This window comes from Podarcis tiliguerta (assembly GCF_965153285.1).
Source record: "Podarcis tiliguerta genome assembly, chromosome: 6".
NCBI classification, from domain to species: Eukaryota; Metazoa; Chordata; class Lepidosauria; order Squamata; family Lacertidae; genus Podarcis; species Podarcis tiliguerta.
The window spans coordinates 94,356,927-94,380,765 of NC_139539.1; the positions used below are offsets into that span (position 1 = coordinate 94,356,927).

At 44.4% G+C, this 23,839-nt stretch overlaps 2 protein-coding genes across 2 annotated transcripts in view; both read left to right on the plus strand.

Moving 5' to 3' along the window:
* The first annotated feature begins 4,810 nt into the window (after positions 1-4,810).
* On the plus strand, positions 4,811-16,622 carry TADA1 (transcriptional adaptor 1). Its single transcript, XM_083446373.1, has 8 exons — positions 4,811-5,450; positions 8,563-8,654; positions 9,016-9,081; positions 9,781-9,878; positions 12,556-12,765; positions 14,098-14,249; positions 14,353-14,515; positions 15,913-16,622. The coding sequence occupies exons 1-8, from the start codon at positions 5,377-5,379 to the stop codon at positions 16,063-16,065; spliced, it is 1,008 nt and encodes a 335-aa protein (XP_083302499.1). The 5' UTR covers positions 4,811-5,376; the 3' UTR covers positions 16,066-16,622.
* A 3,820-nt stretch (positions 16,623-20,442) lies between these two features.
* The window catches only part of LOC310680113 (regulator of G-protein signaling 5-like), a 32,676-nt gene continuing 29,279 nt past the window's right edge, over positions 20,443-23,839 (plus strand). The window contains exon 1 of the mRNA XM_083446390.1: positions 20,443-20,754. Coding sequence (XP_083302516.1) covers positions 20,711-20,754 — 44 coding nt within the window. The 5' untranslated portion in view covers positions 20,443-20,710. The remainder of the gene's footprint in view (positions 20,755-23,839) is intronic.

Consider the following 23,839-nt stretch of genomic DNA (forward strand, 5'->3'; position numbering starts at 1 on the left):
TTGTGGCCTGCCGCACGTAGGCAGCTCGCCAATCACACTTTTCAAGGCGGTCCGGAGAGCCCGCTGGCTCTTTGGATTGGCGGCGAAGGCTTCCTCCGATGCCACTCTGGCCGGCAGCAGTGGTAGGGAGTGGTGGGCACGCTCGCCCTGAAGGCACCGGCGAGTGCGGGAGCGAGGCCCGTAGGATGGAAGCCTTCCCATTGGTGTCACTGGCATTGCTGCTTTACCTGCTGGGGAACGTGCTCGAGAACCGCCTCGCCCAGTACGCGTGGCGCTATGCTGGGCAAGGATGGGAGGGAGCCAGGCGGGGCTTCGGCGGACGGCAGCCAATCAGAGAAGGGAGCTGGGAAGGTGTTTTTGATAGGCTAGGGAAAGCGCCTTGGCCTGGCACTCCGCACATGCTCAGAGGCACTCTTCTCGTCGGTTTTTATTTTTCCAAAGCTCTTTCTTCAGAGGAGGAAAAGCCCTGAGTAGAGCAACAGTGCCGGTGTGGCCTAGCTAAAAGCTTGAGGTGTGTTAAAGGGAAAGGAATTGAGGAAAAATCGCATCTGGGCAGGCAGGAGGTCCCAAGTTCAATCTCTTGGGCCATCACTTAAAAAGGGAACCGGGCAGCAGATAATAGGAAAGGCCCCTGAGAATTTCGGGGTAGACAACTCTGGGCTAGATGCTCTGCCAGAGTAAACAGTACTGAACCAGATGTCTTACCTGGCAGGTACTAGCATTCCTAAATGTATTGCAGGCTTGCAGCACAGGTTTTTTGTTTTTTTGTAAACAATATCCTGCTTCATTAAGATGATGGAGGCAAGAGAGAGAGAGAGAGAAAGAAAGAAAGGGGCATCTAGAGAAATGGATTTAATATGTAAGATTAAAAAATGAATGAATATACTGTACAAACAAAAGAGGAATACAAAGAATTGGGTATTGAATGCAGCAGCACTTACATTGTGCAATTCATTGCATTTGTATGCTAGGGAGGTTTCTGTGCCTGATTTTAGATGCCATGTTAAAGAATATTGTGACCTGTTTTTATGTTCTGATATTTGCCTCTTTGTTAATCTTTAAATTTCGTCTCTTAGGATGATTTTATTAAGTATGCTGCCTTGAGAAGGTTTTGTTGTTAAAAGGGCAATGTAGAAATTAACATAGAAACAAATAAAAGCATATCAGGTAGAAAGAAATGGGAGTAATCCCCACTGAATTTAGTAGAACTTATGGTACCGGGGAAAAGGGACGCGGGTGGCGCTGTGAGTTTTATCTGTTTTATGCTCCACCTTTCAATCAGATGCTCAGGGTGTCTTAGAACTGGTTGAAAGAATACTCCCTCACATACCTGTGCCCACAACCTGGCAGCCTTTAATCCTCTGGCTCCTCGACCGTCCCAGGGAAGCCTGCATTGGGAGCAGAGTGTTCTTTCCTGCAATGGAGGAGAGGAGCACCGTCCCCATGCGGTGGTGGCCCAAAGGGCCATAATAAATGTGCTAATGTGTACCCCTATAAATCCGTGAGTGTGCTTCTAATGGAGAAGTTAGAAGATCATGGCCACTGGTCCCACCACCTCCTGTCAAATAGAAGGGGAAGAAATGGAGGCAGTGACAGATTTTACTTTCATGGGCTCCATGATCACTGCAGATGGTGACAGCAGCCACGAAATTAAGAGACGCCTGCTTCTTGGGAGGAAAGCAATGACAAACCTAGACAGTATCTTAAAAAGTAGAGACATCACCTTGCCAACAAAGGTCCGTATAGTAAAAGCTATGGTTTTCTGAATAGTGATGTATGGAAGTGAGAACTGGACCATAAAGAAGGCTGATCGCCGAAGAATTTATGCTTTTGAATTATGGTGCTGGAGGAGACTCTTGAGAGTCCCATGGACTGCAAGAAGATCAAACCTATCCGGGGGCCACTAGGGGGCGCATCGGAAGATGGCTGACAATAACATCTCTCCGACCCACATGAGGTAATTTGGAGGCTATGATGGGAGCAATTAGCCTCCCTACCCCCCCCCCCAGGATGGTGGGGGGGACTGCCTTGCCTGCTGTGCCCTATACCACCCCCAAATTTGTGGGGATGGGAGCACTAGGCACAAAGCCCTCCTGTGGGATTCCGGTGCTCCTGGATGCCGTCCCTAATCTGCGCCACTAGCTGCAAGAACTTCAAAAGAAACAATTTGGATGAAGGAATGCACATATTTCAAGGAAGGAGGGGGAGTAAAGACTGCTAACAGAAGAGATCTCTGATAAAACAAGAGGAGTCGGAGGAACAAGTATAAATCATGAGAAGATACGCCAAGACTCGGTATGGCAAATGACTGATGGGGGAGGGGAAAAAAACTTTCCTTTCTTTCCTTATGTGATTAAACAAGAATCCCCTCCCCTCACAAGTCAGAAATGTCGTTTTAAGGACTTAAGCTGTGGATTTAAGGCTGTGGATTTAATGCTGTGTGGAGATAAACTTTCGAACCAAAGCATGTTTTAAGAAGAGCGTGGAATGTATAAGAGCTTTGGAATGACGCAGTTAAAAATGCCGTTGCCATATTGGGAAGTTCTGTCGGAGGTCTTGAGTCTGGGAGGAGAAAGAGAGAAATAGAGCTGTTTTTATATTGGGTGAAACTCCTCAGAGAGACTTAAGAGCGACAGTTTTGCGAGATTAAGGACGGAAAGAGTGATGTTATCTATGAAGGCGATGATATATGGAAACCATCTGGATTTGAGGATTGGAAGAACGGAAAAATTCACACAGGATTATTATTGGTGTTTATCGGCATAAGGAGACTATCAGAAGAGATCATAAAGAAAAAAGAGAAAATATATGAACAAGATGTGATGTGGAAACAGCAAGATAAGACTGGATAGAAATATGAACTCTGTTTGGACTGATTAGAACATTAACGCAAGAAGATGATCAGAATCCCCCTTCGGATCTTGAAATATGGGTCTCCCCAACAAAATTTAAAATTCAGCTTTGTAATTCGGAATTTATGTGATGTGATTTAATTTGATTTGATTGGCCGGTTAATAAAAATTATTTTTTAAAAAAGAAGAAGATCAAACCTCTCGATTCTGAAGGAAATCAGCCCTGAGTGCTCACTGGAAGGACAGATCCTGAAGCTGAGGCTCCAAGACTTTGGCCACCTCATGAGAAGAGAAGACTCCCTGGAAAAGACCCTGATGTTGGGAAAGATGGAGGGCACAAGGAGAAGGGGACGACAGAGGACGAGATGGTGGGACAGTGTTCTCGAAGCGACCAGCATGAGTTTGACCAAACTGCGGGAGGCAGTGGAAGACAGGAGTGCCTGGCGTGCTCTGGTCCAGGGGGTCACGAAGAGGCGGACACGACTAAACAACTCAACAACAACAAAAGGTGCTGGAAGTTTGAGCTCTGTGAGGTTAATGCTGTGAACAAACTATAGTTCCCAGGACTCTTTGGGGGAGATGCTGATGATGTGGATCAGATAACAACAACAACAACAACAACAACAACAACAATACGCTGAATTAATACGCCCCATCCTTCTGAGGTCCAGCTCCGAGGGCCTTCTGGCTGCGAGAAGCCAAGTTACAGGGAACCAGGCAGAGGGCCTTCTCGGTGGTAGCGTCTGCCCTGTGGAACGCCGTCCCATCAGATGTCAAGGAAATAAGCAACTATCCTACTTTTAAAAGAAGGCAGCCCTGTTTAGGGAAGCTTTTAATGTTTAATGCTGTATTGTGTTTTTAATATTTGATTGGGAGCTGTCCAGAGTGGCTGGGGAAACCCAGCCAGATGGGCAGGGTATGAATAATAAATTATTACTATTTATTATTATTATTATTATTATTATTATTAATTATTTATTATTATCTGATCTGTAAGTTCAGTTCTGTGTTGCATGGATGAAGGGTGGCATATATTCATAAATTTTACACCACTTAGTGGTAAAAAAACCCCCCTCAAACTGGTTTATGAAAAGATAAAGCAAGAAAAAAAAAATCACAGCCATACTTTAAAACATATTTAAGTTAAAACACTAAAACAGATTAAAATTACCTCAAAATATGAAGTCCCTCGGCTGAAATGCAGAGCTGGCCAGCTTTGATATTTTTTCTTGGAATTTAAATATTTTATTGATTTTCCAGTATAAAATTATACAACACAAAACATCCAATTTATCACCTACATCCATTTTTGGACTTCCATCAGCATGTCTGATAATTCTCCATTTTTTCACCTCTTCCACATTTCTTAATTTTATATTGCACTACATTAATATCTTATCTTACCTTATTTTTTAAACAATATTTCTACTATATATTTTCACAGGGCTTTCTGAAAACTTACAAACGTTATCTGGTCATCACATATACTTTTCATATAATCTGTAAATTTATTCCAGTCTTCAGTGAATTTCTGGTCTCGTCGGTTCCGGATCCTCCCTGTTAATTTGTCAAGTTCTGCGTAATCCGTTAATTTCATTCTCCATTCTTCAATTTTAGGTAATTCTTGCTTCCATTTTTGGGCCAACAAAATTCTTGCTACAGTTACCACGTATAAAAACAACTTCCTTTCTTTTTTATTAATTTCATTTCCTGTTATTCCTAATAGAAATGCTTCTGGTTTTTTAACAAATGTATATTTCAACATGTTTTTTAACTCATTGTATATCATTTTCCAAAAGCTTTGATATTTTTAGTGTCAGCTCTAATCTGCTTCAGGGGCTAGAAATGTATTTTGCCCAAGCAGAGGTGCTCAGGTTGTAGGGAATTGTTGGCACCACCTAAAGGTAAGAGCTTTTTGCTTATGGCGCACATGAACTCGGGCTGGTTGGGGCTGTGAACATCACAAAGAGCCATGTAACACTGAAGTGTTTAGTGTGTCTTATCTCTTAAAAATCATAAAGATGTTTCTTAGGAGTGGGAATGTTTTCTGCCACATTTGATTAAAAGCTGTCTGCCAGTTGCTAGATAAAATTACTTTGTGGCCACTTGGCTGTTCCTGCAATATGATCTGAATTTTGCCCTTCTACCTATTAGCAGCTGTGACTTAAGAACATTTTCCGGTGAATTGAGATTGCTACATCCAAGAATAGTTTAGGTTTTCCTCAGCACTCAGCTTCCCTCCACTTTATGACTCCAGCCACCTCCTAGGAAGGTGGGGAACTCTCCTCCTTTGGAGGTTCATTAAGCTTGAGCTGAGATTCCTGCATCGCAGGGGGTTGGACTAGATGACCCTCGAGTCCCTCCCAGCTCTAAGTAACTCGGGGAGCGCGAGAGGAGCGGAGGAATCACGGCCGGGAGCTGCGAAACCAAAAAGCAAAGGGAATCCGTCAGGGATCGTCTCTGAGGTTGGCGCGCCGGGGCCGGCCGGCCAAAGCGGAGCGGGCGGGCGGGCGCGCCGGGAGCCATGGCGACCTACGTGAGCGAGCTGGAGGCGGCCAAGAAGAACCTGAGCGAGGCTTTGGGCGAGAACGTGAAGCAGTGAGTGAGGAGCGGGGCCCTTTCACCTTCGGTCTCCCGGCCCCTCCGGCCTCTTAGCCGCCGCGCCCTGCGCGAGGGGCCTAGTAGGCCGTGCCCGAGCGCCGGCCTCGATTTGCCCCTCGCACCCGCGGGGCGGGCGTCGCCGGGGCGTCTCACAAATAGGTGGGTGGCTGGGTGGACGGGCGGCCCCCGACCCCAGTTCGCTTCTGGGCGCGCCTCCCCGCATTCTCATGTCTTTGTTCCGGCGCCCCGAGTCTCTGCTCGCCGACATCTCGCTCCAGAAACGGGCATCAAAGTGGCGTCGAGCGGAAAGAGCGGCGGGCTTTCCTTTTATGTTCTCCTTTTATTTATTTTATAACTTTTATATACTGCTTCACCGTACGAAAAGCAAACAAACCAAACCTCCCCGCGGCCTGGGGAAAAGAGAATGAAATCGAGGGAAATTCACAACCCGATTTACTTAAAAGTGAAAATACCAGCAGAATGGATCAAAAATCACTTCAGCATTTCCAAACGTTTGGGTCTAAACTTGCCCCGACAGGTGTGTTCTGAGCAGGTGCAGAAGAGCGCAGCCTGCTGGGTCTCCAGAGGCAGGGAGTTCCGAAGGGTCGCCGCCACACTCCCCCATCAGGGTCCCTCACATGCGGAATGGGTCTTAGGGGCACCTGCAAGTGGGCAAGCAGCTGCATGTGGAGGGACCTCTCAAGGTGGTTTAAGAAAAAAAGATGAAAACAATAAAAATCAGCACTTGCCTTTTTTTTACAACCCTAATTAAAAACACACCTAGAGAGAGAGAGAGGCGGAGAACCAAAATGGAATAGACTATGAAACTCGCACAAACTTTCTAAACATCTGGGTAAAGGTAAAGGGAGTGTGCCGACTCTGGTTGGGGTGCTCATCTCCACACAGAAACACCATTTACCTTCCCGCTGGAGCGGTACCTATTTATCTACTGGCACTTTGCCGTGCTTTCGAACAGCTAGGTTGGCAGGAGCAGGGACTGAGCAACGGGAGCTCACCCCGTCATTGCGGGGATTCGAACCACTGACCTTCTGATAGGCAAGCCCTAGGCTCTGTGGTTTAGACCACAGCGCCACCCGCTTCCCTAAACATCTGGGTAGGCTTGTCTAATAGAATAGGAATATCTAAATAAGAGCACAGTGCCCTGTGCTGGAGAGAATATAAACCTTGCAGGGCCATTAGGCAAGGTGAGGTGACCACCTCGGGTGGCAGGATCTGCAAGGGTAGCAGATGTGGCCTCCAAGGAATGCATTGCCCTCTGCCACAGTGGCAGAAACGGCTGCATCGACAGAGGAGCATTTTGTAGTTCATTTCGGGGGCCAAAAGCTCAAGGACCACTCTTCTCTTCTTTTTAAAATAGAATGGGGAAATTTATCGAACTATTTGAAAGACACACTGTAAACAAATTAAAACATTAGTGGGACTGATATAGAAACGTGCAGTAAGAGACAAGGGGAAGATAAGGGACAATTTGTAAATATATTTTAATTGGATATGCAGTAATAAAAATATATGAAATGAATAACCTCAGAAAGGAGGGGAGGGAAGTCGAGGCAGAAGTAAATTAGATTTGTAAAGATTCTGGTTTTTTTGTCAAAATGTTTGTAAAAGCTGAAAATAAAATTATATATAATTTTATTGGACAGGCCCTGAAGCCCTGGGATAAGCTTATTTGAGTTGCCTCAATATTTCAAAGAACACATGGTCTATAGGGGAAAGGGGTAGGTGGGAAAAGTCAAGCTAGTTTCTACTTTCAGTAATGGGCACCATATTTTTCGCTCTATAAGACTCATCAGACCACAAGACACACCTAGTTTTTGGAGGAGGAAAACAAGAAAAAAAATATTCTGAATCTCAGAAGCCAGAACAGTGCAGTGAAAGCAGCAATCCCTCTTGCTGTTCTGGCTTCTGGGATAGCTGCACAGCCTGCATTCGCTCCATAAGACACACACACATTTCCCCTTACTTGTTGGGGGGGGGGGAGTGAGTCTTATAGAGCAAAAAATACGGTAATTCTGTGATGCCCAATGTAACATTTGTAAGCTTCTTTATGTAATATTTTCTTTTTCAGCTAATATTGTTTAATGCCAGTTTAAACTGGTTGCTGGTTAATTGCCTTGATCTTCCTGCTGGCATTCGTCCGTAGACAGATTTTCCCGGTCATGTGGCCAGCAGAACTTTTCTTGTTGCAGCTTAATATATATTTAAAACAAAATTGACAAGAATTGCTAGGGCAGAGATCTACCAGCCCTTCACTGAATTGAAATGCCCAGAATTATTATTTTTTAGGGGGGCAGTACATGACGGTGGGGTGGGGGAGAGGCAGTTGTGACGAAGTCAGCTATGGGTTGTAATGCAGACCAGTCATTGAAAGACCACCTACCTTTTTTATTTTTCTCCCGTGGCAGTGGGGCGAGCAGGCAAAGAAGAGACGTCCTCCCCCTAAAAAATGGCCAACAAGTTCCAGTACCTCTTTTTCTAAAAAAGAAAGAAAGCCGTTAATATAACCATGGTTATATTAGAACACAATTTTTTATTACCCCAGGGGAAGCATTGAAAAAAGCCAGCGTAAATTGAATCACTTCCATGGCAATTTCCAGCTGCTTTCTTTGGATTGTCTAATTAGTACACATAGGATTATGCTGGAGCCAGGAACTTGAGGTGTAAAATTCGACTTTATTATTTTCAGATTGAGTACTGCAGTTACATAATTTTCCAAAGTGCTATGTTCTGTTTCCAGGCTCTGATATTCAACAGAGAGTCCTGATGGTCAAATTGTTCCTTAAATTTATTAACTCTTATTTGAAGTTCTGCTCGTCTTTGAACCCCTGAGGTTCCTCCAATGCAGTGGTGGCCAAACTTGGGCCTCCAGCTGTTTTTGGACTACAACTCCCATCATCCCTAGCTAACAGGACCAGTGGTCAGGGATGATGGGAAATGTAGTCCCAAAACAGCTGGAGGACCAAGTTTGGCCACTGCTCTAATGTATGAAACTGCATGATAGTCTCTCCTAAAGGGTTGAAGAGGGAAAGAGTAGATTGTTGAGAAGCGAAGGCTAGTATTGAGGGTACAATATTTATATATTTCACAGATACTGGGCTAATTTGAAGCTGTGGTTTAAGCAAAAGATCAGCAAAGAAGAGTTTGACCTAGAAGCACGGAGGCTCCTCACACAAGACAATGGTAAGAAAACTATATGTGAGTTGCCCTATGTGGCTTCCATGAACCTCATGCTGAACTTGGGGGTTAGCTGCAATACTGTACAGTAATGGAATGATTCAGCTATGAGCAGGCCATGGGGTGGGTTGAACTATAGGGCACTGAAATGGCACCATGATCAATGAAGACAATGCTTAGCCACCCCTTTGGTTTTGGAGATTGCGTCAGGCATTGCTCAAGCACCTCTATTCTGTATCTAGTTCAGGACTTGCTGTGTAGACTCAAGGGGCACCTTCCATGCTACTATATGATGCTGAGGCAAGTGCATGTTTTCTTGTAAGATGGCTTGCTGACATCTTTATGTGGACTTCTTTTCTTTTTGCAGTCCATTCTCACAATGACTTCCTCTTGGCTATTCTCACACGATGCCAGATCTTGGTTTCTGCACCTGGTAAGTCGACTGTAAAAACGCTCATGCACCTGGACTTTAGGAGAAAGAGCTGTAGTGTGTTTACTTCAGCAGCAATTCTAATATTCATTTTAGTATGGTTAGATGCATGCTGAGTCTGTTTTACCATATTGGCCTGAATATAAGCCTCACTTGTTTCCAAATTTTTGCTCTTCCATGTCCATGGAGTTTTTGCCACAATATGGTGCTTTAGGGAGCCCTGGTGGTCTCGTGCTTCCCCTGGTTCTCCTCACCCCAGCTTTCTAGCAGTTGCCCTCTCATCAGGGTAACCCTGCTGTGTTCCTCAGTTTGTACTGCACTCCAAACTTTATGCTGCAAAGTGTTGTTTTAAAGTATGCCATTCTTCAGCATCACAACCAGTTAAGTGCCCCACTGATGTAAGTAATGTATAAACACATAATAAAAAGGAGTCCTTTTGCTCCAGAGAGCACACTATAAAATATATTGACTGTGGTTCAGAGACATGAGTGTGATGCTGGGTGTGAGTAGCAGAAAATAGCTCAGCCCAGAAAAGTGGAAACTGTGGTTTGGGAAGCTGAGGTTGCTGGAGTAGAGCATAAGCAACCTCTGGCACTTGTGATAGACTGTGATGACCAGGATATTTAAATTGGACAGGGTGCAGTGGAGGTTTAGATCCTTGCCAAATCTAAGACTTACTGTTTTCTTCTTTTCCATTTCCAGAGGGTGCTGGCTCTTTGCCATGGACAGGAGGTTCTGCAACAAAACCAGGGAAGCCCAAGGGGAAGAAAAAGTTTTCCTCCGTTCGGCAGAAGTTTGATGTAAGTTTGTCCATTCTTACGTGCATTAGAAAGAGGAAAACTAAGCCTAGATGTTGGAAACCAACATGATAAGAAATGCAGAGCTGCTATCATAAATAGCAGCCCCAGCTCAAGTTCCCGACACACTCTCCAAACCTTTAGTACAGTTCACCAGGCGCATCACTACGCTGTGCATTTCCACACCTCCACCAGTGGGAGCCACTGAGGTGGTTTAGCAGTGTGGAAATGTTTCAGATAATGATGTTGGGAGAGCAGAAGGGAAGACCTCAACCTGGGACTGGAATTTTGGCCAACAGTTGGCAGACTTCTTAGAATTTTTTTTTTAAATATGAATACCCCACTTTTTGCCATTCACAAAGGAATTGCTCAAAGTGGCATACAAATGAAATGCAAACACAAAAGCAACAATGACCCAACTATTAGAATACAAGTTATGAAGCCAGAAACAGCAGCTGAAAGCAAACACCAAAAGAGCAGCACCAGCAGCGGATACAGTTGAGTAGCAATAAAATCAAAAGTGGAACAGGCCCCGTTATAGGTGCCACTTAATAACCATTCTGCATTTGTAAGAACTCAGTATTTTAGTGTGGCAGCACCTGCTCTCTGGAACTCCCTGCCTCTTGGTATCAGGCAGGTGCTTTCACTGTACTCTTTTGGGTACTTGCTAAAACATTTTTTTAGACAATCCTCCTATCCAGATGCTTATTGGGACGTGGGTGGCGCTGTGGGTTAAAGCCTCAGCGCCTAGGGCTTGCCGATCGAAAGGTCGGCGGTTCGAATCCCCACGGCGGGGTGCGCTCCCGTTGTTCGGTCCCAGCGCCTGCCAACCTAGCAGTTCGAAAGCACCCCTGGGTGCAAGTAGATAAATAGGGACCGTTTACTAGCGGGAAGGTAAACGGCGTTTCCGTGTGCGGCTCTGGCTCACCAGAGCAGCGATGTCACGCTGGCCACGTGACCTGGAAGTGTCTCCGGACAGCGCTGGCCCCCGGCCTCTTGAGTGAGATGGGCGCACAACCCTAGAGTCTGTCAAGACTGGCCCGTACGGGCAGGGGTACCTTTACCTTTTTATCCAGATGCTTAGGAAATTGATGTGAGTTTTAATCTGTTTTTAGTATATTGTTATTTTAAAAGTCTTAAATAATTGTTGTTAACTTTTCTTATTGATTTATCTTTTTTGTAAACCATTTTGAGATTATTTTACAATCAAGTGGTGTATAAATTGTATGAAATAAAATAAATAAAAGCATGTTTTAAAAGGAAAGTTTTCAGTTGCTGGCAGAACACAAATAAAGGGGAAGATAACCTCTTGGGGCAGGGAGTTCTACATATGAGGTGCCACTGCAGCAGAAGCCCTCAGAAGGCCGTCAGTGGCACACATAAGAGAGATGCAACAGCCAACCTTAAAGGACAGGCAAATTTGCATAGTGTAATTTCAAAGGCTTTTGCATGAGCTTGGATGGAGGAGGAAAAGGGAAGGAGAAGAGCAGAATAGCCTAGGGAGCCAGTAGGTGTCATTATTAGCAGCAGTTCTAAAGATGTATGCATATTAAAGACGCACCTTCCAACATGCCAAGTCATGCTTTGCCCCTTCTGGTTTTTGAGGTGTCTTCTGATACAGTTTTAATATTATCCATCTCTTCTCCACAAGCATGAAGATAGGGACTCTGAAAAGTGCAAGTGAGATTAATGAGAAACAATATTCTCTGCTTTTGGTGCAAAGAATGTGCTCTCAACTATGGAGACTACGTGAAGGGAATTATGTTCAATTCAAAAGTAGAAACATTACAATATTTTTTGTTTTATTAATTCCTTTTTTAAAAACAAACACTAAAAATACCCTACAAATTGCTTACAAAATCAGCATAACCATCCATGTGCTTAAAATTGGTAGAGTGCTAACTTATACTCAAATAAATGGGGGGAAAGTGCACAAGAGGCCTCCTGTCTTTCACAACTTGCAACTAAGAAGTTTATTTAATGTGCAAATATATAAAAGAGGCTTAGACAGAAGAAGATTGTTTTGAGAATTAGTTGCACAATAGACTGAATAGCTGAATAGACTAAACTCATGTACAATGGTACCTCTGGTTTCGAACGGGATCTGTTCCGGAGGCCAGTTCACAACATGAAAAGAGCGCAACCCTCAGCGGTGCGTCTGCACATGCGCGGGTTGCGATTTGTCACTTCTGCGCATGCACATGACGTCATTTTGCGCATCTGCGAGCGGCAAAACCCAGAAGTAACCCCTTTCCGGTACTTCCAGGTTGCCTTGGGACATAACCTGAAAGAACGTAACATGAAGCAGATAAAATTGCAAAAACATGATAAGAATGCATACATAAATAAACTGGGTCTGAATAATTGTGAAATGCCCAGTAAGAAGTTGGATACCACACTGTTTTTGTGTATTTCTGTGGAGCTGCAGATGTGATCTGTATCCTTAAGAGTTCAATCCTATATGCACTTATCCCAGAGTGAGTACTGTTGAGCTCTGTAGAGCTTTCTTCATGTATAGGATTGCAGTTTAGGGGGCTGCTATGATAAAATAATGTGTTTAATTTCTCTTATCTCTCTGAAGTCTTAAGAAAGTGGCAGGTTATGTGTCCAAATGGAGCATTATTTAATCTCGCTCAGTGTTTTAGCTTAGACAGCTGAAATGTATTGTTATACTTAACAGCACCGATTCCAGCCTCAGAATCCATTATCTGGAGCTCAGCAGTTTGTGGCCAAGGACCCCCAAGAAGATGATGATCTGAAGCTCTGTTCACATACAATGATGCTTCCCACTTGGGGCCAGCTGGAGGGAAGGATGATTGTCACTGCTTATGAGCACGGACTGGATAATGTCACTGAAGAGGCAGTGACAGTTGTTGTCTATGCTGTGGAGGTGAGATAACACAGAAGGAAAAATGTGGTCCTGGTTTTGCTGTGTATGTATGGTATGGAATTAAAACTAGCTATCGCTATAAGCAAAACAGATACCCACAAATCAAAACAAAAAACAAAACAAAACCAGCCTTTGCAAGCATATATGATGGCACTTTTGGTGTTGTTTCTCAGAGTATGAGTAAGGCAGGCTGAGCTTTTTCTGTAACTCTGCTGGCATACAAACTTGGACTTTATAAAGCATTTAATACTGGCTTAAGTGCTGAATGAAAGAAAACAAAGCCATATCTGGTTCTGATGAAAATCTGACTCCCTGCCTTGGACTTCTAAGCATCTCAACCTTTTTGCTTTCTCTCTCTCTCTCCTTTTTTTTTTAGCTCTTAGTTGTACATATGTGCATTGGCCATGATCCAAAGTTCAGCCAGGCTCTACCACACTCACAAGTACAGGGACTGATTTGCCTTCTGCTTTTTTGTGATGATTCAGTATGAATACAGAGAAGAGGGAGCACCTATGTGAGCATTAGGCCTGTGATTTGCAAAAAGTGTCTGCAGAATTCAGGACCTTATGCTTGTTTCTCACATGCCTACCCCATTCAGATATAAAACAGAATGAAGGGGCTTGCATCCTGCATCAGACTGTGGGTGAGGGTAATTGAACCCTTCTCCCCCTGAGGTTCCCATTCTCTTTGCTTCAGGCACCTCTGGAAGTGAGCTGGGCTGGAGGATAAAGGCGTGTGGGTAACAGATTGTGAGGGAGTGAAGTTGGGGAAGTAAAGATGGGGATACATCTCCCCTAGTCCATTATCTGCTTTTGATGTTAACTTTGGGGCCACTATTTCTTCTGCTCCTCCCTGCCTTTATAGTGGAACACGGCAAACGTGAATTAGCAAAAGTTCCCAAGAGCCCTTAATCTAAAGGGCTTATGTCAGTTTCCAACAACTCTAGTTCCAGTGCCGCCAGTCCAATAACTCTGGCCATCCCTCCTCATTTCAGTTATGAGTCAGAGTCCCTGTTGCTGCTTAGAGTGGGGGTCCTGGCACTAAGTCTGCCAGGGTCATCTTCTTAGAAGACAAGTTGTGTAGATTTGGATCAGGCTGAGGTGTGGCTATGCTAATGAGATGCATTGATTCCCTGGGTAACAATTCAGTCTGCAGTTTCTTTGGCAGACTTGACAGTGCAGGGCATAAAGCTCTGCAGCCTGACCAGTGGGTGATCTGGTTTCAGGCTTGGGTGTCGTGCAAAGTATTTACACTGTAATAATCACAGGACGGGAACTGGAAATTGTTCTTGGTACTCATCATGAGCAGTAAATAAGAGTTCTATCTCTGCAGAAGCATCTTAAGGATATCCTTGCATCTATAATATCAAGGAGAAAGGCCTACCGTCTCAGAGATGGTCACTTCAAGTATGCCTTTGGAAGCAATGTGAACCCACAGCCTTATCTGAAGAATAGTGTTATTGCTTACAACAACTTAACTGAGTGGTAAGAAAGTTCCTATTTTAATGTGGTGCAGGACAGAACTTTAGAATATGAAACTAGCGTTTTTCATTCATTCCTCTTTCCCTCCCTATTTCTCTTTTTCTAGCCCTCCCACATGCTTAGCTCCCCCTCCTGGTCAAAACCTTGCTTCCCACCCACCTCCTGATGATGCTGAGCAGCAAGCAGCCCTACTCCTAGCTTGTTCTGGGGACACCTCTCCAGCAACTCTGCCACCAGTCAACATGTATGACCTCTTCGAAGCTCTGCAGGTAACTTCCTTATGCTGCTAGTTGGCTTGGCTTGGAGAGAGTGTTTTCTGGCAAAACCCCAACATAAGTAACCTTGGGACTGTAGGAAGGAAATGCTCTTTTCTGTATAAGTACAGATGCACTACATAAACTTCCAGGTTGTATCTAGCTGTTAACCCAGCAACTGTTTTAGATTTTCCAGCAAACTAAATTTAATTTCCTACTGAAGCTGCCAAAATTTAGGCAAACAGGCCCAGTCCCCACTCTGGATAGCTCAGTTGGTTAGACCATGGATAGCTCAGTTGGTTAGACCATGGTGCTGATAACACTCAAGGTTGCAGGTTCAATCCCTGTATGGACCAGCTGCATATTCCTGCATTGCAGGGGGTTGGACTAGATGATCCTCAGGGTCCCTTCCAACTCTACAGTTCTATGATTCTATGTACTTCTGATCTTACATACGCTTATCAAGCCATCATTCTATGAATCACAATCATTATCGGACAGGGCAACAACTCACTTTTTAGCTATGCATGTTGTGTAACACATGGTCATATTCACCTTGCCATTCTTGGTACAGTAATTCCCAAACTGTATGCTAGGAATATAGGAAGCTGCCCTATTCTGAGTCAGACTATCATTCCATCTAACTCAGTGCTGTCTACGGTGACTGACAGCAGAAGTCCAGGATTTCTGACAGGGGCCCCTCGCAGCCCTAACTGTAGACGCTGGAGACTGAACCTGAGACTTTCTGTGTGCAGAGCACACATTCTGCCCTTCCCTAAAAGAAGGATGTATATCTTGAAAAATTAATTAGCACATGCATCAAACACTTTGTCCCTTGAACTGGGGATCTTGAAAGACCTACATTGGCTCCCAGTACGTTTCTGAGCACAATTCAAAGTGTTGGTGTTGACCTTTAAAGCCCTAAATGGCCTCAAAGCCCCAGTAGACCTGAAGGAGCGTCTCCACCCCCATTGTTCTGCCCGGACGCTGAGGTCCAGCGCTGAGGGCCTTCTGGCGGTTACCTCATTGCGAGAAGCAAAGCTACAGGGAACCAGGCAGAGGGCCTTCTTGGTAGTGGCACCATCCCTGTGGAACACCCTCCCACCAGATGTCAAAGTGATGAACAACTACCTGACATTCAGAAGACATCTTAAGGCAGCCCTGTTCAGGGAAGTTTTTAATGTGTGACATTTTAGTGTATTTTGGGTTTCTGTGGAAGCCACCCAGAGTGGCTGGGGAGACCCAGCCAGATGGGCGGGGTACAAATAAATGATGATGATGATGATGATGATGATTATGTAGTGTATGGAGCACTAAGAATAAGAAACACACAATTAGTTCCAGTTGGACATTTTAGGCCTTTTACGTTGAGAATATGTTGCTAACAACATTTCCTCATATGTAACCTGCAGGTCCACCGAGAAGTGGTTCCGGCACACACAGTCTATGCCCTCAATATTGAAAGGATCATCTTGAAGCTCTGGCACCCAAACCATGAGGAGCTGCAGCAGGACAAGATCCATCGGCAGCGGCTGGCTGCAAAGGAAGGACTCCTGACATGCTGAGGCAGAAGCAGCGGCCAGCGCTGACAATCGGCTGGGCTGGTATCTGCTGGACCTGCCGGTTGGGCATTTTGACTTTGGGATCACAGGACTTGCATTATTGTGCCGGCTTTCCCAAGTGGAAATGTGGACTTCTTTCCTATGGAAATATTACTTGAGAAACCAGAGTGCTTTGTGCTTGCTTCTAGAAAGGGTAAAAGAGCAGTGCCTCAGCAATGCTTATGCTTTGCCTCAGCACCCTCTTTTAATCACAGTGCACAGCAGTCATTCCAAAAATAGTTTTGTGTCACTGTGGAAAAGGAAAGTGAGAGAACCTGTTCCTGTTATTATTCCCTTCATGGAATGAAGGATTGTGGCCAGAGATTGACAGAGGCTGGTTCTTAGAGTTGCCAAGTTTTAGGGCTGCAGTTTGAGCCGCTGCCCTGGGCTGCCTTTGCAACTATAGCAAAGAGCTTTGTACATAGCAAAGAGCTTTTGTGTTGGGTTTATATAATGTGTGACAAAAGGGAGAAATATTGATCCACGTTAATAAAATCGGCTGTAAGACAATTCTCATAAAAGAGAATCTTTTTTTATCTCATTTTTTTCTTTCAAATTTGAGTTTTGTTCAAGTAAAACATCAACAGCCAGTCTCCCAGCTACTGCCAGAGTGGCAAATCACCAGTGCATTCCCTTGAACATGAATCTTTCATTACAGTGTTGCTGAAAAGTAATTTAAGCATAGAGAGTTCATAAAACCAAAGAACAATCAACCCCAAATGTGCTAGACTGCCCCAAATTAGCCATGTTGCCTTTCAGCACTATTGTTACATTTATTTGCAAGCAAGTCTCAGTGATTTCAATGGAACATGCTTCCATCAGCCTTTCAGCCCAAACCTTGCGTATGTTAGCTCAGAAGTAAGTGCCACTATGTTCAGTGCAGCTTAATTCTCAGTACACACGCATAGAATTAAAAGTTTTGCTCTTGATCCCCATTAAACAGGTGGGAATTTGAAGCTTGGTAATAGTGACTTGTTGAAATCCATTTGCACTGGTGTCATGTAGTAGCTAATAGACTTAACCTGGGACAGCTCAGTCAGTAGAGCACGAGACACTTAATCTCAGGGTCATGGGTTTGAGTCCCCCATTGGGCAAAAGATTCCTGCACTGCAGAGGGTTGGACTAGATGACCCTCAGGGTCCCTTCCAACTCTACAATTCTGTGATTCTGTGACTGAATTACAAATGAAAATGTTCCTGGTTCAAATCCCACCTCAGCAATGAATACTCTGGGTGGCCTGAGACAAGCTACACACTGAACCCTCTAGTTGCAATATGGGGATGTTAACCAACTTGCCTTTCAGGCTGTTGTAAGGATTACCTGCTAACGTGCATGAAGCTCTTTGAACAAGCCCCCAACCAGGCTTTGTTTGTTTGATAGCATGACTAAACTGGAGTTTGAACCGGGACCTGAGCCATGCTAGGTCTCCAGTGCTACTTTGGATTCTATGTCCAGTAAGACTAGTATAAATTTTATTTCTTCTGATGTGAAAAGGAGGACACAAAAACGATGTATCCTAGGCTCAGGCTCTGCTGGGAGGCTGCACCCCTCTCTCCTGGGAAAAACACACTGCTGTATGGGAACCCAGGAGTTTTTTCTCTCATGACTGAGCACTCTTCTGCTGCTGTAGGTGGTGGGTCTGTTCTGTGGTCATCTTCTGAAATGGTGAGTGTGTCTCAAGCACTTGACAGAGTTGCTCCTAAATGCTCCCACTGGCAGTGCTTTGGTTTGCTGAGGGGTTAGGTGGAGCAACAGCTGGCATGAAGTATTCCTCACTTCTTGAGACAGTGCATGATCAGGGAGCAGGATCGTGCCAAACTAGCTCCCTGTCACACTCTCATCCTGTGACATCAAGTACTCTGGTTGCCCTGACATCCGTGTGTGTGCATGGTGACCGTCTTCAGCCTTCATGCCTACGGCTGTGCCCCTGAAAACTTCCCTGCTGCAGGTGTTAGCGCTGTACTTGCTGGTGCCAGAGGGTGGGGCAAGCTGGAGTGTCTGGTATTGGGAAAGACTGATTATTTATTCTATTCTATTTATTTATTTATTTATTTGCTACACTCAAAGCAACTTACAAAAAACAAATGACATTTCTGTGTGCTCTGGTTTCTGTCACGGTGTCCCGTTGTGCCAGAAGCGGTTTAGTCATGCTGGCCACATGATCTGGAAAGCTGTCTGTGGACAAATGCCGGGTCCCTCGGCCTGAAGCGAGATGAGCACCACCCCATAGTCGCCTTTGACTGGACTTAGATCTATATCTATCATCTATCTATATCTATCTATCTATCTATCTATCTATCTATCTATCTATCTATCTATCTATCGAAATTAAGAGACGCCTGCTTCTTGGGAGGAAAGCAATGACAAACCTAGACAGCATTTTAAAAAGTAGAGACATCACCTTGCCAACAAAGGTCCGTATAGTAAAAGCTATGGTCTTCCGAGTAGTGATGTATGGAAGTGAGAGCTGGACCATAAAGAAGGCTGATCGCCGAAGAATTGACGCTTTTGAATTATGGTGCTGGAGGAAACTCTTGAGAGTCCCATGGACTGCAAGAAGGTCAAATGCATCCATTCTTAAGGAAATCAGCCCTGAGTGCTCACTGGAAGGACAGATCGTGAAGCTGAGGCTCCAATACTTTGGCCACCTCATGAGAAGAGAAGACTCACTGGAAAAGCCCCTGATGTTGGGAAAGATGGAGGGCACAAGGAGAAGGGGACGACAGAGGACGAGATGGTTAGACAGTGTTCTCGAAGCTACAAACATGAATCTGACCAAACTGCGGGTGGCAGTGGAAGACAGGAGTGCCTGGCGTGCTCTGGTCCATGGGGTCACGAAGAGTCGGACACGACTGAACGACTAAACAACAATAACAACAACAACTATCTATCTATCTATCTATCTATCTATCTATCTATCTATCATCTCATCATCTCAGATCCACTTCTATCCCACCCCACTAAAAGATAAGTTCTGGATGAATAATAATGTTTTTGACTAGCACCTAAAGACGAAAGTGATGGCACCATGTGTGTCTCCCTGGAGAGAGCACTCTAGAAACAGGAATCGCCACAGAGAAGGTCCATTCTTGTGTTGTCACCCTTTGTACCTCCCTTGGAGGGGGCACACAAATAAGGGCCTCAAATGATGGGTGGTATGCCAGGGTGGGGAAGGGAACTGCTTGGTGTGCATTGGCTCTCGGCTATTGCCGGAGTGGTGTTCTGCTTTGCCACATCTGGCAGCAGCTAAGGCTGCACACCTTTCGTGCTGAAGGGGCCAGGGGTCATGCAATTGTGCACTAGCATCCCTAGGTTTGATTCTATGCCCTCTAGCAGCAGAACACAAGAGAACAACAGGAAGGCAAAACGGTTGGAATGACTAGTGGTAGCTGTCAATGTTTGCATGTCTAGGTTTATTAAGAACATTCAAATGGATGTAAAAACACGAGTGGTTTCACTGGAATGCCCTCATTCCAGATGTGTAGAAAAAAGAAGAAAGCTAAGCAGGGGTGCCAGGTGAGCCCCACCCCACAAACTGATCACAAGACACAGCACCCCGCCCCATTTGAATAGCAATGCCCATCAACTTGGGGGGGGGGGGCGAAGGGACCACAGCCCCCTAGGAGTTTGGCAATGGCAGTCACCCCTTCTCCTCTGCCCCTAGGCAGCCCCTGGGACAGAGCTCTCTAAGCCACTGCTTCCCTGGACGCCTTCCCTCCCTTGCTAGAGAAGGGCATGGCAGGGGGCTGGCCTTGCAAGCTGAGCTGAAAGAGGCCTGCACCTTAGAAGTGGGCCGTGGGGCACATGGACTTGTCAGGGTGCCAGCTGCTCACGGAGTGGATTGTTTCACAAACTATTTCAGGGTTTTTTTTTCCATTGTAAGCCAGTTCACATGATGAAGATTTTAAAGAAATGCTTCATAAAACACCACACGCCTAAAAGAAAAGCAAATACAGATGCTCGACAACAATCAATGGTTCTGGGGTACTAATTGCTCTACTTGGAAGGCATAAATTACAGCAACAGCGAAATTTAGAACAAAGGTCCCAGATCATGCACGTTTTATCAATCCGATTTATAAATCCTTGTTTATATTGCCTCCCTGTCCAGTTCTCTTCCCCTTTCCTGTTCCCCTTTTATTTGATTATTTGCATATTTATGCTAGTAAGTACTGTGAACACGGCTATAGAACTTTAAAATGTAATATATGTGTGTGTGTGACTAATGGAAAGCTATTATTATATTGGAACTGTAAATAAATCCTTCGGGGTTTTACTGATTTTGCCCCACAGATTCGGAGAAGGACTGGGTTGTCCATAATTTGCCAGGTTATATGCTGTCAATGCTTTCTTAAGCAGTCTTGAGTCAACAGCATCTAACTTGGGAAATGCAAAAAGGAAGGCGCCCTCTTTGAGGTCCTTGCCTGTCCGGCTAATGCTCCTTCGCTCAGAATCACCACACGGGACGTGATTGGCCAAAGGGGCTGGCTGGGATTCAAGGCAGCCTCTATATATTTCTGAAAGGAAGCCGGCTGCTGTGTTCTAGACGAGTCTCAGCCTCCTCACACACCATCTGCCTGGCATCAAGGACACACTAACCACACGTCAAGATGTGCAAAGGACTAGCTGCCTTGCCCCACACATGTCTGGAGAGGTGAGAGAACCAGTTTGTCTCTTTAAACAGGAAAATTAATGGGTTGATGGGCTGAAAAGGAACACAGCAGCCTTTTCTCAGAATGAGGGTTAGCGTACATTGAAGACAGAAAATATATCCCTAGCATGTTAGGATGTTCTCCTGCTCTCATTCATTTTAGTGCAGATTGTGCAGGAGAAGTGCCAGGCGGACTGTGCCGGTGGTGTCAGGATGGTATAAAATGAGTTTCATCAACACAGTAAAGAAATAAGGTGGCTGAACAGAACAGAAAAGTTTAATTAACTGAGTTAATTTGTTTTCTATTATGCATGTATGGAACCAGAAAGCTAATTAAATTTTGGATTTATAGAGGTGAACTCTTATTTTGAAGAATGCCATAGAAGGTTCTGTTAAGGCAAAGCAAGAAGGTGGAGAGTGAGCTGAGTTCTCCGCCGTCTCTGCTTCCCCACCCAACTACCTTTTAAAAACTTGTTTTTATCCCAGTAGGATTTATTTCCATTTTAAAACCCATACTGGGAGGGAAAAAATGTCTTCATAGGAGTTTTCTTGAGAGGGACTGTGGGTGGGGAAAAGGCTCAGCTCTTACTCTGTTCATCTTTAATGCATTTTAATTCTCCTTTACACACACACACATTCTACTTTATATGGATTTGATACAGGTCCCATTCTGCACATGGCCTGTTTTTAATTTAGCCCTAAGGCATGAGCTGAATGATAAAATGCTCCAAGCCTCAGTTGGCTATCTGAAATATCAGGATAACAATACTGACACAAATATATTAGGATTTCCATTAAACCAAATAACAGCCATTAAACCAGATAACAGATGAGATAACGGTATAAACATTTATTTTATAAGAAGCTGATAATAACCGTAGAGATCCCAACTTAAAACAACAGCAAAGAAGTGTCTTTGTCTCTTGATGAAACACATTGGATGCCTAAAGGTTTCCAGATTTGCCGCTTGCATACAAGCTTTCCTTTTCCAAGAGTTTACCCCTCTGCGTGAATCCAAGCCATCAAGCCCAGCAAAACAGATAATTTCTGCACAGGAATTGTACCTGCAGTCATCCTGATAGTGCTTGCACAGGTCATCATAAAGATTAGTGCAATCATGAATGAAGTTCTTTCAGTATTCTAAGTGCTAAGGATTCTATATGTTCATAGCTAAAGCTGCAGTCCACCTCACTTACCTGGGAGTGAGCCCCATCAAATTAATGGGACTTAGTTCTGAGTAGACATGGTAGAATTGCAGCACAAGTATATCCTTATGTAGCCAAAATGGCACCATCCCTACACAAGGGAGAAGTTATCTGAGGGCTGGGGTTTTTTGTTTTTTTGCAAAAGCGGGACACCTAATGAAGCAAAACAACAAAACCAAACCCTAAACAACCCTGCTAGGTGTCTGTTGGTGGGAGTGGAAAGAGAAATCTCTCTCTCCTCTTTCTGAGATGGAAAAAGATGGAAAGCTGACATGCTGACTCCCTGGAGCGCTGAGCAGAGTGCACACCACACTGCAACATTTTGTTGCAGGTCGTCTTAGTTAGTAGTGAATCTCTTGTTTCTAGCTTGTCACCACAAGCAAGGCAATGGGCTACTGGTCATTCTTTAAACCCAGGATTTCCGTGGTTTTTTTTTATTACTCAGGAGAGGCGTCAAGCTATATGTGGATTGTAGGGGGAGGGCAATCACTAAGCATGCCGTGTGCAGCCCCTTCTTGGGTTTGTCATGTACTGCTGGTGCTAGCTTGGATTTCTTAGTAAAAGTGCATACCTTTCAGGATTTGGTGGGTGTCAATGGGTTTTTAAAAAGAAGGTACTACAATGGAAAGCAGCTCTACATAATACGGAAGACAGTAAACTAATTCTGTAGCTTTTTCTTGAGACTTTGGACACCTTAGCAATCATTCCTAGCAAAACACAGCTTTTGACTTTTCAACAGCACTTATTTACACACATCCCCTATGACACATTCTTCATGGCAGTGCTGGCCCTTTCTTGTATTGCACTGGGCCTGCGGTGCATCAGACAGGAGGGGACGCCCAGCGAGAGAAACAAAGGAGAGAAAGTGGTGAGAAACAAAGATGGCGGAAGAAACACGGATGGCAACATGGGGGGGGGGGGGAGAGACTGAGGGAGCTGAAAGGAGGAGGAGGAGGAGGCAGAAACTGCATCCTCGTGCACACACTTTTCTCCAGTTTGCCATTCTTTCACTTTTTATAGAGAATTCAGATTACATTACAATCTTGCATTTCAGCATTTTCTGTGTTATCTTTCTACCTCTATTTCATATGTGATTGTTGAGCAGACGATGGAGGTTGCCTGAAAACAATTACAGCACTAACCTCTCAAGTGTGGCCAGGCAAAGGGGCATTGAGAGTTTCCAGGGCTCCTGGGTCTTTAATTAAAAGCATCCTGTTAGCTAGTTCAGCCTGTTTTCTGTAGAACATGACTGGGGGTGGGCGGGCTACTGATTATATTTGCCTTTTTTTTTTTTTTACTGTTTGAACAACTTTTCAGTAACTGCCACAGACTGATCATTTATTTTCCTTGGTAGTGTAGAATCTTCCGTTTATTTTTATTTTTTTATTTTTTTATATAGCATTACTGTTATTTCACTGTGTGAAAATGAAAAGATTAAAGAGGAGGAAATCAGCAATGAAAAGTCCTCCACCCCCCGGCTGCTTCTACAATTCACAGGAGCTAGAAGTGACAATATGGCAATTTTCAGTCAGCAATAAAAAGCTTTTAATCAGTCATCCCTGAGCCTTGCTCAATAGGAAGAAATGAAATGAACTGGATCAGCAAACAGCATGTTTGTAATTAACATTAGCATCAATCTTTGCTAAACGGGACTGACTTCTCGTCGTAGTAACATTTATTAAATTTGTTTGTCACTTTATCTTGCCCAAGGCAACTCAAAACAATTTGTAACCAACCAACAAAAACAAGCAAGCAAAACCCATTTAGATGCATTAAAACTAAGTGGGGCAGGAAAAACCCCAGTACATAAGAAACATCCCACCCACTTCTGAAAGGCCGTAGATAGTTAAAGGTCAAAGGCCTGGTTGAAGAGGAACGTTTTT